The sequence below is a fragment of the Coccinella septempunctata genome, chromosome 1 (genome assembly GCF_907165205.1).
Source record: "Coccinella septempunctata chromosome 1, icCocSept1.1, whole genome shotgun sequence".
Lineage (NCBI taxonomy): Eukaryota > Metazoa > Arthropoda > Insecta > Coleoptera > Coccinellidae > Coccinella > Coccinella septempunctata.
In genome coordinates this window covers 66,801,866-66,818,572 of record NC_058189.1, presented here as the reverse complement: position 1 = coordinate 66,818,572, position 16,707 = coordinate 66,801,866, and the positions used below count along the sequence as shown (strand labels likewise).

Below are 16,707 nucleotides of genomic sequence, written 5' to 3'. Positions count from 1 at the left end.
GGAGGCCGAAGATTTACATATTTTCTGTATAACATGCAGGGCTTGAAGCTGCAGCCATCATCGGTTTTCGTGAATCTTCTTGTTAAATTTTTTGTTTGCCGCAATGTCACAATAACGTATTTTCCCATATCTTCTACATCATTCATATTTAAGGAGAGAATTTCGTCACATCGACAACATCCAAAAAACCCAAATATTGTTACAATTTTCGCCAGCAACCACTGGTCATCAGGAACATGTAAAAGAAATTGTTCAGCATCTTCTTTACTTAATACCTTGGCCTTTTTTGGCGTATAACGCTCATTTTTTCGTTTCAGAAGCGCTATTACCTTTTGAAATATGCAAATGACAACTAAACGTCATATTTTTCAATAAATTTTTTAAGGAAAACAAACCTGCGAACAGGGGCATTTTCTTTCATTACCAAGCAGCTTTTCAGCATAGACCATTTTGCCCCTAAAGTATTAGGGCTGAATCTAGCTGATAGTTGATTCAAGTAGACCAACAAAACATCTTCAGTTACCTCAATCACACTATTTTTGTTTTGCCACTTTTTGAAGTCGTCGTATTCTCGCTCGTACCTTGAAGCTGATTTTGCAGGTAATAAACTTGAAGCTACACTGCTGGCTGCCTCAATAATTTCTTTTGGTTCATTCATTTTCGCTTTCGCCAAAACAAATGTAAAGAAAAATAAACAGACATGTTCATGGCAACGCTTCCATAGCTTACGACATTTGCGACAAATTAATGAGGTTTTTTTTTGGAATTGGTTAGCTTTTTACAAATGAGAAACAAATAAAATATAAAACAATACACGCAAGGTAACGGGTTTTACTGGCTCAAGGAGGTAACCGGCTCGCCTGCGGCTACTATTTGTGGTGACAGATTGGTTCTTTGCGAATAGAAAAAACCAATTTTCATTCATCTACCGCGAACAGTTTAGATTTTATGATTTTTTCCGCGGAGGTCCAAAATTTCGAATTCTCTATCCACCATAATTTGAAAATTAATCCTTTCAACAAAATTCTGTTCGCATATTCGTAATCTACGTCATCGATTCAGTAAATACTTCAATTTTGGTGGAAATCGGGGAGATCGAAAATTTTTCAAATTTTCCATGCATATGTATGGAAAAATTGCGATTTTTTGAGAAATATTTTTGGTCTCCGATCCAAACCTAATTCATACTGTACACTAATTAGAGGGCGTAGAATACGAATATGCGAACAGATATTTTTAAAAAAATTCATTTTTCAAGTTATGGTCCATAGAAAATCGGAAATTTCGGACCATCGCGAAAAAATCATAAAAGCTAAACTGTTGGCGGTAGATGAATGAAAGTAGGCTCTTTATATTCGCAAAGCACCAATCTATCACCAAAAAAAACATCTTATGTCCAGTGCATTTTTTCTGGCTGCTACAGCTCCTCAAAGTTGACCAATTTTTTCGAAATGTTGCGATTGATTGATTATGTGATTGATTTCCCAAAATACTGATTCCACAAAAAGTCCAATTGCATATTCGTGATCCACGATCTCGAATTAGTACTAGAACTAAGTTCCCTCATTATCACGAGATAGATGAAGATATTTTTGGCAAACTTCATAACCTTCTATTATCACAATGACTGGAGACAGTCCTTAAAAATTTACAAGATTTAAGACTCATCAACGAAGCAATATAGTTGGCTCCAGAGAACATGCCAAATATCAAATCTTCGCAAAAGGACACCTGACATGTTTATCTATGAAATCGAAACCCAGACGGGGCATGAGGTTAGAGACACACTTCCCTTATCTGAATTATCTGTCTATATTTCCGAGCGCAACCCAAGAAGATCTAAGGGAGACAAGATTGTCTATCTGTTCAGATTAGGTGAGACGTTAATTCGTTTTCTCTCCGTCTCGTTATTTACTGCATTCCACGGATATGTCGCAGACAGCGTTAGAAAATTTCACTCAAGGGTTCCAGGAAACTTGTACATTGTCGAATTACCAAGAGTTGAAATGTTTCTTCACTTCCTGGCTGTTCTTCGAGTCACAAGGTTTTATATGAAATGAGTACGATCAAGAAACAGGATTATGAACAAGTCATTCTTTCTGAAACGTTTCGGTCCCTCTATTGGGACTTCTTCAGGATAAAATATATAGTAAATAGCCAATTTTTCATGCACTGCGCAAAAAAATTAACGCACATTATGGAAATCTCAAATTTATTCTACAACTGAAGGTGGTCTCATTGATAATTATTTTTATCAGAATTATGTATGCATATGTTATCCACTCTCAACGGTTTTCTTCAATACAGATGTTTTTTCCCAGCAGGAATAAAAAAGATGATATTATCAGATTTTGAATGTATTGGCTCCATTCTAAAATCAGTTGTTCTCGATCAATTCTAGTGATCAATAGTTTTTCTTTCGTTTGATTTTCTACACTCGATCGCTATGCAACGCGAAACACGCAATTTGACCCGAGAGGAATTTGCCCAAGCGGTAGTTTTGCGAGAAGGGTGGACATACACAAAAATTGCAGAAAGGTTTGGTGTCTCCCATACAAGTGTGTCCAGAATGTTGCAGCGATTCAGGGAGACAGGAATGAATGTCCGAAGACCAGGACAGGGTAGACCACGGGTAACAACTGCCATTCAAGAACGTTACTTGAGAGTTTCTTCGTTGAGGCAACGGTTTGCAACCGCTCGTCTCCTTCAAATTCAGCTTGAGCAAACTCATGAGGTGCAAATTAGCACTCAGACAATAAGAAATCGCCTCAGAGAATATGATTTAAGGCCTCGTGTCGCGGCAAGAGGCCCAGCTCTTACCCCAGCCATCGAACGGCGCGTTTTGATTTTGCGAGAGAGCATATCCATTGGGAAGAGGCCGATTGGGAAAGAGTTCTCTTCACAGGTGAGTCTAGATTCTGCCTGTACCATTGTGATCGACGTTCCCTTGTACCTAAACAGACGTCGACATGGAAGATATGCTAAGTGCAATTTCCTGAATACTACTGGTTTCGGGGGAGGATCGATTATGGTATGGGGTGGAATATCTTTGACTGCTCGCACAGACCTAGTGGTCGTTGATAATGGAGCTATGAATGCTGATAAGTATATAAGGAACATTCCTGAAGAGCATGTAGTGCCATTTGCCTCATACATTGGTGAAAATTTCATTTTTATGGACGATAATGCCAGAGTCCATCGTGCGCGCATCGTTCAGGAGTACCTTGAATAGGTTGAAGTCTCTCGAATGGAATGGCCAGCAAGAAGTCCAGATCTCAATCCGATTGAACATGTTTGGGACAACCTCAATAGAAGGCTGAGAAGTTCAGAAAATCATCCAGCTAATCTTAATGACTTAGGAATCCAACTCGGAGAAATCTGGGAAGGATTAGATCAGAACATTTTATGATCACTCATTTCGAGTATGAACCGTCGTTGCCGAGCTGTAATTAACGCAAGGGGTGGAAATACCAAGTATTAAATCACTTATCAGCATTTCAGTATTTTGAAAATTGTTCATTTCTCTTCTTTCACATAAGATTCGGTGAAATCCTGAATTTTTCTCCCATTTAATGTGTCTTGTTTCGTTCAAAACCTTCCCGGAAGAACATGAAAAATAAGTTATAAAGTCAATGTATAGTTAACTTTCATTAAAATTGGGATTTTCAGAATGTGCGTTAATTTTTTTGCGCAGTGTATTACCCAGATATTTTTTTGATTTTTGAACATTACGAGGAAATGTGAAGAATTCTTTCATTTTGCCAAACGTTCAAATTCATTAGATAGCGTCCAACTCAGTTTCAAGCGTTGGGTTTTTTAATTTTTGGTATTTTTATGGTACGTAATGGTCAAAATGAGAAAACTAGGAGACGTGGGTGATATCTTGTTATCGAAAAAGGTTCATAGAATGAATGAAAAACTATATTCAGAAATTCATTTCATTAGATAAAACCATTTGTGAGATAAAAATAACATTTTTCTATGGTTTTTCAACAGCCTGTATCTTTCAAACCGAGTCGATTCGAAAAAAATGGTAGGGGCAAAAAGTATTTCTTTTGACCTCACGAATCTACTGCTAAAATATCCGTAACAGTCAAAGACTGACTGCCTGAATTCCACCGAAAAATTTCCCGATCCTTTTCTACGATTCCTTTTCCCAGTCGAAAAAATCCAGATCGCACATCGAGATTCATTATATTGGCGGCTAATTCCCGCGCTGGACCGGCGAAGAAATGAATGAAATTCAAGTCCAGCAGGTAAGTCGGGTTCCGGTCGTTTATATTTTTTAATTGGACCGCAGGAGAACGAGGCTGGCCGCGAAAGGGAGAGCAAAAAGCGCTCGGTTAAATAAACATACCACTAATGAATTACACACACTCACACAAATACTCACCTACGGGGTAAGATCCACCGGACGGCCGGTGGCGCGACAACTAGTCAAACGGTCAGAACTAGCAAGAAATGACCTGCTTCGCAGCCATCTGAGTTATTTTACAGGACGAGTCTTTGACTCGTAGAAATATTTCAATGGTAGATTCTTGGGGTCAAAAGAAACACTTTTTTCCTCTACCATTTTCTCCGAATCGGCTCGGTTTAAAAGATACAGGCTGTTGAAAAACCATAAAAAAATGTTATTTTTAGTTCTACCCCACAAACGGTTTTATCGAATGAAATGAATTTCGGAACTTGGTTTTTCATTCATTTGATCAATCTTTATCGAACACAAGATATCACCCACGTCTTCCAGTTTTCTCATTATGACCATTACGTACCATAAAAATACCAAAAATTCAAAGAACCCTACTTTTGCAACTAAGTTTGACGCTATCTAATGAATATTTGAACGTTTTGTAAAATAAAAGTATTCTTTATATTTTCTCGTATAATGCGCCGTTTTCGAGTAATGTTCAAAAATTAAAATGTATCTTTGAAATTTCAAAAATTGGGTACTTTGGCTGAATACAATTCTGTTCAAAAGATCCACAAATGTGTAGTATCAAAAATTAAGCTAGTTATTCTGAAAATAATTTTGTTTTTCCAGTGGTGGCACGGCTCATTATGAAAACTTAAAATGGCTATTGCTTTTCATCAGTGCCGAATCGGAAAAAATGGTATAGGAAAAAAGTGTTTCTTTTGACCTCAAGAATCTACTGTTGAAATATTAGAGTCAAAGAATCAACGTACTGACTGAATATCGAAAATGTTGCCATGTATAATGATTTTCTATACCAATTTTTCACCAGTTGAGAGAAAAGGGAAATTCTTTCTTGAAAATCTGAACGGCACAAGTCAGCACTAATGTAGCACAATCACAATGCTCAACAACTGATGAGGATAACGTATAAATTTTTCTTTATTCTTGACTTTTGTTGGATTATCTGGGACATCTGTTATAAATGTGTTTTTAAGGTAGCACTGGGGTATTTTAAGTTGTTTTAATCACATTATTTTTTAGTTCAAATGCTTGCTCTCTGAAATCGATCAATTGTATTTGTTGCTAAATCGGTTTTCTTCTCGTTTGAACGCATAATTCCGATTTGAATTGACAAAAAATGAAGGAATGGAAGCAATATTGATGGATCACTCATGCCAAGAAGACGTTTGTCTCCTGTTCCACCAAATCATACAGTGGATACAGGAAGGGTTTTCCAAGCAAAAATGTCCAAAAGGTTGAATATTTGGCAGTTTTGTGAGTCGGCCTTGGAAAAGGCGCAACTCAATATATGGGAGTCCCAGATTCGATGTCCAATGAGTAAAAACCTGCCAGTAGAAGATTCAAGTTTCACACCTCTAACTCAAAATCAAATGGGTAAGTTATGTGAACTTTTCATCGCCCAAATCTAAATTTAAGCCAATATCTCACAAGCGGATCATCGTAAGTAGTTACGGTTCTAACATACTCTTTGGTTCTCTGGAACAGAGCTCGGAAATGTCCCAATCGGCCTCTTCCCAATGGATATGCTCTCTCGCAAAATCCAAACGCGCCCTTCGATGGGCTGGGGTAAGAGCTGGGCCTCTTGCCGCGACACGAGGCCTTAAATCATATTCTCTGAGGCGATTTCTTATTGTCTGAGTGCTAATTTGCACCTCATGAGTTTGCTCAAGCTAAATTTGAAGGAGGCGAGCGGTTGCAAACCGTTGTCTCAACGAAGAAACTCTCAAGTAACGTTCTTGAATGGCAGTTGTTACCCGTGGTCTACCCTGTCCTGGTCTTCGGACATTCATACCTGTCTCCCTGAATCGCTGCAACATTCTGGACACACTTGTATGGGAAACTCCAAACCTTTCTGCAATTCTTGTGTATGTCCACCCTTCTTCTCGCAAAACTACCGCTTTGGCACATTCCTCTTGGGTCAAATTGCGTGTTTCGCGTTGCATAGCGATCGAGTGTAGAAAATCAAACGAAAGAAAAACTATTGATGATCACTAGAATTGATCGAGAACAACTGATTTTAGAATGGAGCCAATACATTCAAAATCTGATAATATCATCTTTTTTTATTCCTGCTGGGAAAAAACATCTGTATTGGAGAAAACCGTTGAAGGTGGATAACATATGCATGCATAATTCTGATAAAAATAATCAATATTGAGAACACCTTCAGTTGTAGAATAAATTTGAGATTTCCATAATGTCCGTTAATTTTTTTGCGCAGTGTATTTCAGCCGTTATTCTCCAGAAGCGACGGGCTGGCTCATTTTATAATTTTCGTGGAGTATCTTGAAAACCGTATGGATAAAGAGAACTATTCAACAGCAGGAAGCAGCACAAACTTAGTATAAAATTAAGCACAAATTGGAAAAGTTGCATTCTGCAAACTTTCAAGTGTATTAATACACTTTTCCTTATAAACTCAATCGAACCATGATATTTAGATCTGAACAGGGTGAATAATTTCGGTAAAAAATAAATCTACATGTCAAGTAGTGAAGTTAAGATGGAGAAATTTTATGTAAGGTTATATTTTTTTTATTCACGATTCTTAACCTAAGGTTCACAAGGTGTGGGAACAATGAAAACAGAAATCCTTCGTAAATTCAGTGAGTGAATACGCCAATTCTACAAATTTTCCTTCGTAGAGCCACCCTCGGGCCAGTTGACCAGTTGACCGACGGCCGGCTGAATAAATTGGGTTTTTGGCTCGGAATAAAGGCGATACATCAGCCGGTGGGGACCGTGGCGCCCACCTACGGTTCCGAGGGCCAGAGAAGCTCGTAATTAAGATAATATATTATCGATTCTAATTAAAATCTATTTAGTACGGGCCCTGGGCCCCAACTACTGGTTATAAATATTCAGATTTGCCGTAGCTTCTTCCATTCTCGAATCGGGAATGGAGAAAGAGGAGCTATACGTGATTTACGAGGCCACGCAGTTCGGCCCCCCCGGTCGAGGGGGCTGGGAGGCAATCAGAAATAGAATCCGTGATTATGACGATCGATGAAATATCGCCTTGTTGATTTCAACACCGACAACAACAAAAATGAGAAGAAGAAGGAAGGATTTTCAACGTTGTGAAGGATATTGAATTGATATGGCCGATACTTGATGAAAATCCATAACTGAAATGGTTGACCTTCACCCACCTGAAGATGCTACTGTGATAGCGAAACACGTGTCGTGGTTTAACAACTCATGCTAGTGAAAATCTTATAATTTTGTTTTTAGATCTGTAAAAGATATTAAAAGATATCTTGATTTCAGGACTGTAAAATGCCAAAAATACAGGGTATAAATAGATAGTTGCGGAAAAAATCAAGCGGTGATTCTTGTCAAAAAGTTGTATTCTATTATAATAACACCACTATATAAATTATATCGAAAAAAATAAGTCAGTGGCAGACGTATGTACGATACATGAAAACATCCAGGGGTTACCAGGGGTTCGCAAGCATTGTTGAAAATTGAGAAAAGCCCCCATTCGACCCTGCTCTTGTCTACGCTCCTGACTAGTACCAAACGTCAACGTATTACTATACGCAAAGTCCATGGTACATACTCCGATGATTGACCGACGCAGCAGCCCCACTCTGGAACTATCAGAACTCTCAGAGTTTTCCGAAGCGGAAAACTATTTATTTTTCTTCATATAAGTACTTTCATTGTTCGCCTTGTTGAATTCACGTCTCCCGTATTAAACTTGAATATTGTGAATTCTCTATCAGTTCATCTCATTTGTACGGGGATATTATTCTTAGCCTACTATAGAACCTAAGAAAATTTCAATGTCATAATATTTTATTACTCAACATATTCTCCTCTTAATTGGATACATTTATTACAGCGAACCTGCAACGTCTCTAGACCTTAAAAAAATGTTTCTTCTTGATCTGCAAACCAGACCTCCACAGATTTTGTTACCTCCACGTTGGAAGAAAATTTACGACCTTTCAAACTTTTTTCACTTGAGGAAAAAGATGATAGTCGGATGGAGCCAAATCTGGTGAATAAGGGGGGTGTTCTAGTAATTCAAAGCCTAAACTATGAATTTTTTCATGGCAACATGAGATTTGTGTGTGCAGAGGCGTTGTCCTGCAAAAACAAAACTCCTTTGGATAGCATTTTTTCCACTTCAATTTTTTCCTGTAGAGTGGTCAGTAATGTTGAATAGTAATCTCCGGTTATTGTTCTAACCATATCCGAAAAATCAATCATGATTACTCCATGGCAATCCCAAAAAACTGTAGCAAGAACTTTTCCAGCAGATTTTTGGACACGAAACTTCTTAGATCTTGGAGAACCAGAGTGTCGCCATTCCATCGATTGTTGCTTCGTTTCTGGATCGTAGAAATGTACCCAAAGCTCATCCATAGTAACAATTCGGTTTAAGAAGTCTACATGGTTTTCAAATCGAGCACAGATCGAACGCGATGCTTCTACACTTGCAAGCTTTTGGTCAACATTCAAACATTTGGGTATCCATTTTGCAGCAATTTTTCTCATGCCCAAATTGACGTGAATTATATGATGAACGCGTTCGCATGAAATATTCAGTTCTTCGGATATCAACTCTGGTTTACTTTTTCAACCTCAAACTCCACACTGACATTTCTAATGAGTTCTAATGGTTCGTTGCTATAGTAACGCAATATTTTTTTCATGCATGGAAATGGTCTAGGCTAACTAGATATCAATACATCCTCGTATAGCAATTTCCTACATCGAAACGAGCGCAATTTCCGAATCACAAAACCTGAATATCTAACTGAATACAGCACTGAAAGATTCTGATATATCGTATGCATGACGCTATAAATTTTCGATACCAATTATCTGCCCATTTCCAATGCACTAGGACCCCATATCTAAAAAATAGCAAAACACGCGTTTCTCCATTAGTATCCACTAAATCGAAACAGTCGATTTGTCATTGCCAAATCTTTTCCTTAACCTCGCATTCAGGAGTTATATTTCAGTCACATCCAAGGCGAACGTAGCAAAACGATGAGACCAAATTTCGTAGTGTGATACCTGATTTAGAAATTCTCTTATCATATAATTGCGTAGGCTTTCGACAAGAAAATTGCGTGTGGCGTTATTTATTCTTCCGGTAATTTACCATTACCCATGATAACGCTAAATTACCGCAAATTAGGAACCGCACTTCGAACAATTGCAATTAGATCGGAACAAAGGACAAGTAGCATCGACCATCAACGTGCATTCTCGAAGGAAACGTTGACAAGTTGGCAAGTACGCATGATGAGGAAAAGAAAGATCTTACCTTCTTGTTGACGAGCCTTGGTTCATCCTTGGCCAATTTCAACAGCTCCTGGCAGTCACCCTTGGACGCAGTCACGTACCATTCTACGCATTTTTTCGGGTCCAAGTTCTGAAAATCGAAAAAATCTTGGAAATACGAACACACCGTATCTTTCATTTTTCATTCGGTAACATTTTGAAGAGCAAGAGGCGCAGAATGCGAAGACCACTGCAATCCTTCCTTGATTAATTATTAGAGAAAAGTTTTTCCCCATCAGATTATTCGGAAAGATATAATTCCACATTAAATCAACATCTGATAATGTACATACAGGCTGTTTTCAAAGGTGAGGCTTGACAGAAGGTATAACTCTTCAAAATAAATCGTTTAACCAAAAATTGTCTATATAAAATATTCAAGATGGCTGAGATACAACAAGTTCGACAACATTTCATTGAATTTCAAGTACGGGACTGTGGAAGGTGACTCCAGCATCGCAAAAATGAAACAAAACATAAACATATGGCTGGACAATGAATGGTTCAGTACCAAGTTCATCGGATTAGATGCATCAGGTCAATTTTGAGATAATCATAATTGTTGTATCGTGCAATTTAGGGTGGAAAAAAAATGTAAAAAATCGGGGCAGTTTCTTGAAAGTGCTTATGTTAGTTATGTTGAGAAAGTGATATGATGTTTTCCCATTTCATCCCATTTTTACGACGATAGTTGGAATTTTCGAACAAGAATTTTGTGATGCCCATTGTGAAGAAATTCGTGAATAATTTAGACGAATTTTATTGGTGAGATTTTGAAGTATTATTCTATTTTTTGCACTTGTCTCCTAAATCTCTTCTGTCAGGAGATAAGTTTTTTCCCACTGCTTTGCGATAATTCAGCTAACAAACGGTCTAGGGTCGTATCAGGATCTATTTCAGTAATCATTTTCAACTTTGTAATTTTGAAAGTTTTGCATAGGTGATTTTTGGTGAAACGCTTCATTTTGACCAGTCCTACCTTCTGTTGAAAAAAAAGCCTCAACCTGTATATTTTTGATTGGCCGATGAGTGGAGGTGTTCAGGTTATTGAGCTGTCAAAACATAGCAACATATCACCTTGTATTATTTTTTACCAATTACAGTTTCACATCCTGAAGATGGTTTTTACCGAAACATGTAGATGTGAATGAATAAAGAGCCATTCAATCGAAGTTTTGAAGACATTTTCATTTCAGTTTGAGTATTATACTTCGGTAAAATGGGGAAATTATAATGAAATCATACTCATTGTAGTCTAAGAAATCTACTCTACTAGAGAACCCTCGAGACAGAACAGTTAAACCCATTTGATACGCACCTAAGCTATCTAACAAATCAAAACAACGGCACAAATAAATAAACGAATAATTAACATAATATCGTTGCAACGTATGCTGATAAAGGTGATTTGTCTTAGGGACCATTTCGTTGAAGCGAATATACTATTGTAATTAAGATAAGGCGAAACAATTAAGGCTTTTTAATTAAGCACACTACTAGCATAGAGAGATTACAATCGCGGAAAAAGTATGACAGCTCTAGGTACTCGAATAATGGATCCGATAGATGAAATTATTCAGGAGTAAACTAATAGATGGTAAGAATCTGATTTGGACAGTTCACACAATCAATTAATTGAAGATGATACACTGCTGGAAAAAAACCGGAATGAAAATTCGTTCACCAAATTCATTTTGAAATAACTTTATAAGGTGTGCATCGATTTTGATCATTTTGTTGTCTATTTGTAGCCTATTTCATCTAGTTTATCACCTGATGTCGAGTCTGCAGGAATTTAAATTGAATTTGATGGTATACAGGGTAGAACTGAAAGTTTTTGAAGGCTGATCTTCTCCTCATGTTCATGGTGGTTAGATGTAAGTGGATTATATTGACATTTTAGAAAGAAAAGAAGTGTTACCATAAGAAGAAAAGATTCATGAACCGAAAAATGTGTACTTACCGAGATCACCGAGGCACCATCATCATCGTCGGCTCCCTGCGGACAGAAAACAAAGCTCGTTGAATGAAAGGATCGGTGTGTATATAAATTAGCGTCCAGATAAAATCTCGGACCCGATTATAGCGTCGTCCATCACTCTGGAGAAACGCGCCAGTCACGTTCGAATTATTAAAGGATAAAATTATACGCCCTGTACAATTTGTCAAGGCGCTAGAGCGAGGGTGGTGAAAAATCATGCTACGGTGACAGCGAATGGACTCGATGAGGCTCGATAAAGAAACCCAGATGATCCGGACTGAATATTGGATGAAAAGTAACGCACAAAATTCATATCTTGTCATGTATACTCCTTCTGACGAAAATTATGTATTTTTAATGAAATATCTTTGGAACGTCACTATTTGAAATGACCATTTCAACCTTTTCCCAAAAAAATTAGTTTAAGCACTGAAAAATGAAAAATAAAATTGGGTATTTAAAATTTAAAGCGTTTCATTTCAATTGCACAAGTTGGCAACATCGACTGAAATGTGCCTTGATTATAAAGGACAACAAATGCATTATCTTGATGAGATAGACAAAGATGGCTGTCTATGAAGTCTGCGACGAACGAGGAAGGTCGTACAATTTTATGGGATTTTTATGGCCGGTTGCAGTTGAAGCTCGCCAGTAAGTAGGCGCCTGTAGATCAACAGATGTTATTTCATAAACAAGCTGATCGGATATTGTTCTTTTCATTGTCTTGTATGCGCTGTTGCCAAATCGTAAACTCCGCACAAAGCGATTTAAATTTTAAAACCCCATATTTGAAGGATGATTTTGAATAGTTTCCGCGGTGCATTTGAAAAAATCATGAATGAAACTCATAATTATTCAATTTAAACTTGCATATGCAGTGATAACCCAAATTGAGGAGAATTTCCCATTGCATCTAATTTTGAATAAGGATTACGTTGGCAGAGGACCCAGGATTATCGCAATTGGATAGTTGGTGTTAATTTCCCGATGAGACTAAATTTCTTTTGGTCAACTCCGATAGACAACACTTGTTTGAAGGTAAATAGGTCCAAAATAATCAGAACCTAGTCAAAAGACCCTTCCGGTTCACAGGAGGATTTGGAATTTTCTTAATTTCAATACTGAAAGGATTTCTGACATCAAGAATAATCGTTCACCAAAATCAGCAGAGAATTTTTGACACAAAGATCATGTTCTTCATAGTGCAACTGGAGAACAAGTTATGTACCTATGATTATTTATTTTTTTCCCTAGTTATCATCATGTCTTCGAATCAGTTTGATGAAGGTTGTATTATTTACTTTCCATAGACATAAAAATTTATTTATCCTCCCCCATCTCGAAATTATAGCTGAGTAGAAAACGAGAATATGACAGCTTGAGAAAACAAATAAAATTAGTGATTTTGACAAGCTGTTATGTTAACAAAGATAACACTAGCAACTTCAAACTCTAGGAATATAATCTGGAGCGAGAGACCTTCAAAATGAGGTATCACTCAACCCCCCTTTCCATTACAAAAACTAGGGGTAGTACTCACCCCCGATCAGAGGGTGAAGCTAGAGGCAAGGTAATATGTCTAAAATAAGCCCCTCTTAGATAGTAGTAGATAAATGTGTTCCAGCATTTTTGTTTAAATCCCAGTGCGAGAAAATGAATTTATTCCATACTTTATGTACAGGGTGGGCAAAATTGGTGATACTTGAATTACAACTTTTTCAACCCAACGAGATAGAGGAAAATGCTTGGCACATTACGGTCGTCTTTTTTCGAGAAACAAATAATGCCATCAACTGCATTACTCTTCTTTTGTTTTTGAGTTATACAGGGTGTCCGGGGAATAACTGTACATACTCTTACCAGAGATAGAGTTGGACTAGCTGGTTACGGATTGACTATAAAAAATTAATTTCTGGATTTCCCTAGAAAGCTACAGGGTGATTTTCCAACTTCATGGAAATACTTAGATCATCATAAAATCCAAACTTATTGACGGATATTATTGAAACTTAGGAGGTTATTGACACATGCTAAGTCCAAGTCAGAAAGATATCAATTATTTCATTATTTCAGGGCCGGACTCATTAATATTCATTTAAAGTGTTCAGGGCAAAAAAAACACTTTGTATTTCAAATTACAAATAATTGATTCGTTTTTTAGGAAGAAGCTAAACTATGCTTCAATTCTCGGCATCACTCAAAGTTGTCACATCAAGAATTATTTTTTTATGAATTTTTGAATTTGGATAAAGTTCGAAAATTTGAATTTTTCACCATGAAGAGAACTGAAAATTTCATGTTTGAATATAAAATGCGAATGTATTAGTAGAAAATTTACAAAAAAGTTCAGAGATTTAATAAGCACTTCAATAACGAAACAATAACAAATGAAAAAAACTAAAATACAGTAAAGAGTACCTAATAAAAATAAAAATAGAAACGAATGAATTGCTGAGTCAACGATGTTTCAAAAGTGGTTCGAAATGAAAACCATCAGCTTGTATACATTTTTCTTGCCGAATTTTCAAATTGGATACAGCCTTTCGAATCATATCGCCATTATTTCTTAAAATATCGCAACAATTGTTTATTCTGTTCATCAGCTGTTCTCTTCACTGGAAGAAGTGTAACTTTGGTCTATATCATTGTTGTCGAACACCCAGTATACATAAGAATAATTTTGAAATATGCTTCTGTACAACCAATACACATCACTAATTTTTTTTTTTCAAAATACCTTCATTTACTCCCTCAAAGTGAAATCCGCGTCTGGGGTGGCCACCCAGTATATCAACAAATTATTATAGTCTTCTTCACCTTCAGTGACTTTTTTAAGAAAATTTATTATTTATTTTCGACCTGCACAAGATGACTACGTCCTGTTCAGGTAAATAAATTGCAATTTTCGAACTTTATCCAAATTAAAAAATTCATAAAAAAATAATTGTTGATGTGACAACTTTGAGCGGTACCAAAAATTGAAGCATAATTTAGCTTCTTTCTAAAAAGCTAATCAATTATTTGTAATTCGAAATACAAAGTGTTTTTTTTACCCTGAATACTTTGAAAGGCGATTAATGAGTCCGGCCCTGGAATAATGGAATAATTGATATCTTTCTGACTCAACCTTAGCATGTGTCAAGAACCTCCTAAGTTTCAATAATAGCCGTCAATTAGTTTGGATTTTATGATGGTCTAAGTATGTCCATGAAGTTGGAAAATCACCCTGTAGCTTTTCAGGGAAATCCAGAAATTAATTTTTTATAGTCAATCCGTAATCAGCTAGTCCAACTCTATCTCTGGTATGAGTATGTACAGTTACTCCCCGGACACCCTGTAGATCAAAATTAAAATTTCAACTGTGGTCATTATCTCCGTTTCTGTTTAAGCTAGGATGTTGAAATGAAGACATTATACAGGCACTTTTTTTATAGCAATCCAGTGGCGTATTATGATTTGTTCCAACAGGTTGAAATCGCCCAAATTTTGATTTTGGCCAATAACTCAAAAACAAAATAAGATAGAGGAATGCAGTTGATAGCTTATTAGTTTCTCGAAAAAGGACGACATGAATGGCACATTCATTTGCCTCCATATCTCCTTGGGTTAAAAAGTTGTAGTTCAGGCATCACCAATTTTGCCCACCCTCTGTACACACTGTATACTTCTGCAGCACTGTGAAGGCAGTACTGCAGTTTATCGAAACTCTGAATTTGTCACCAAAAAAGTGATAAGGCTGTCAACTGCCGGATTTAACGAACCAAAACCAATCGAATCTTCATCGTTCGACCAGAGGTACCACCGGCTAGCCCCCCGCGGACACGCGGTAACGCGCGTCATCCCCGCTTTGGACCGTCCGCCTAATGGCGGCGGCGGGGTGACGCCGGGGGGCATGACTGTCACACTGCCACCTCCACGTGGTACGAGGTACGGGCAATTGATTTTATAATCTTTTCAATTTACTACATGTTATTGGTACGACACAATGGAGATGGACATCGGAGATAAGACCTGGATCTCGGCGACCCGTCGTGAGAGTTTACGTCCGCATCGGCGGTGATGAAGGGGGGGCAGGGGGTCGGATCGGAGGTAGACGTACGATAACTGCCGTTGGACCAGATAAGAGACTTTTGAAGACGTTGGTGGGTGGTGGTGGTGGTTGTATCGGAGCGTACGATACTTTGATATGGAATTAGTTTGGAAAAGGTTAAGATAAAAAGCCTTTTGCTCAGTTCCAATCCTCAAATACCCAGTAAGGTAGCAAAAAATACACCAGATAATGGTTGTTTTTCATTGATTTCTCTCCTACTCTTCTTAGGTTGAGATATTTGGCCAACGAACGCCAATGAAGGGTGATCTAAGATCATTTTGGAAGTAGTTTCCCGGCAGACATGTACAGAGTGTCCCAAATTCGATGTCCAGTAAGGGAATATCGGAAACTGGAAGAGTTAGAGCAAAACCAATGACACATTTCCGAACTTTTCCTCAGAGAAACAAAGAATGGTGAAAACTGTAGTCTCCTACGATCCTTTGATCCAAAAATTGAGATTTCGACGATTTCGAAAAGTTCCCATAACTGTTTTGTCTTTGAAGTTGCAGGCCTGAAACTTGACTATCTATAGGCACTTTTATACTTAGAATCTACTGACGAACGATTTTTTTCCAATTCCAGAACAACAAACTCATCAAAAGTTTGCATTAAGGAAAATAAAAGTTCACCAAATATTTGGAAATCTAGAAAAGAAAAAAAATTTTAGGATCGTCAATGGATTCTTACTAAAAAGGTGCCTGTAGAAGGTTCCAGTTTCAAAATGATGTAACTTCAGAGACAAAAAAGTTATGAGAACTTTACGAAATCGTGAAAATCTCAATTTTTGCTAATAATTCTTTGGGACTACGGTTCACACCATTCTTTGTTTCTTTGAAAAAGTGTAGTCGGTTTAGCTCCAGATATTGCAGTTTCCGAGATCCCCTCACTGGCCAT

The 16,707-nt window shown here is 37.3% G+C and overlaps 1 protein-coding gene across 3 annotated transcripts in view; it reads right to left on the bottom strand.

Annotated features, from left to right (window-relative positions):
* LOC123309738 (ankyrin repeat domain-containing protein SOWAHC) overlaps positions 1-16,707 on the bottom strand; it is a 174,537-nt gene that overhangs the window by 132,291 nt on the left and 25,539 nt on the right. For all 3 annotated transcript variants that reach the window (XM_044892984.1, XM_044892978.1, XM_044892994.1), the window contains exons 4-5: positions 11,706-11,741; positions 9,726-9,833 (exon numbers count right to left, since the gene is read on the bottom strand). In XM_044892984.1, coding sequence (XP_044748919.1) covers positions 9,726-9,833; positions 11,706-11,741 — 144 coding nt within the window. The remainder of the gene's footprint in view (positions 1-9,725; positions 9,834-11,705; positions 11,742-16,707) is intronic.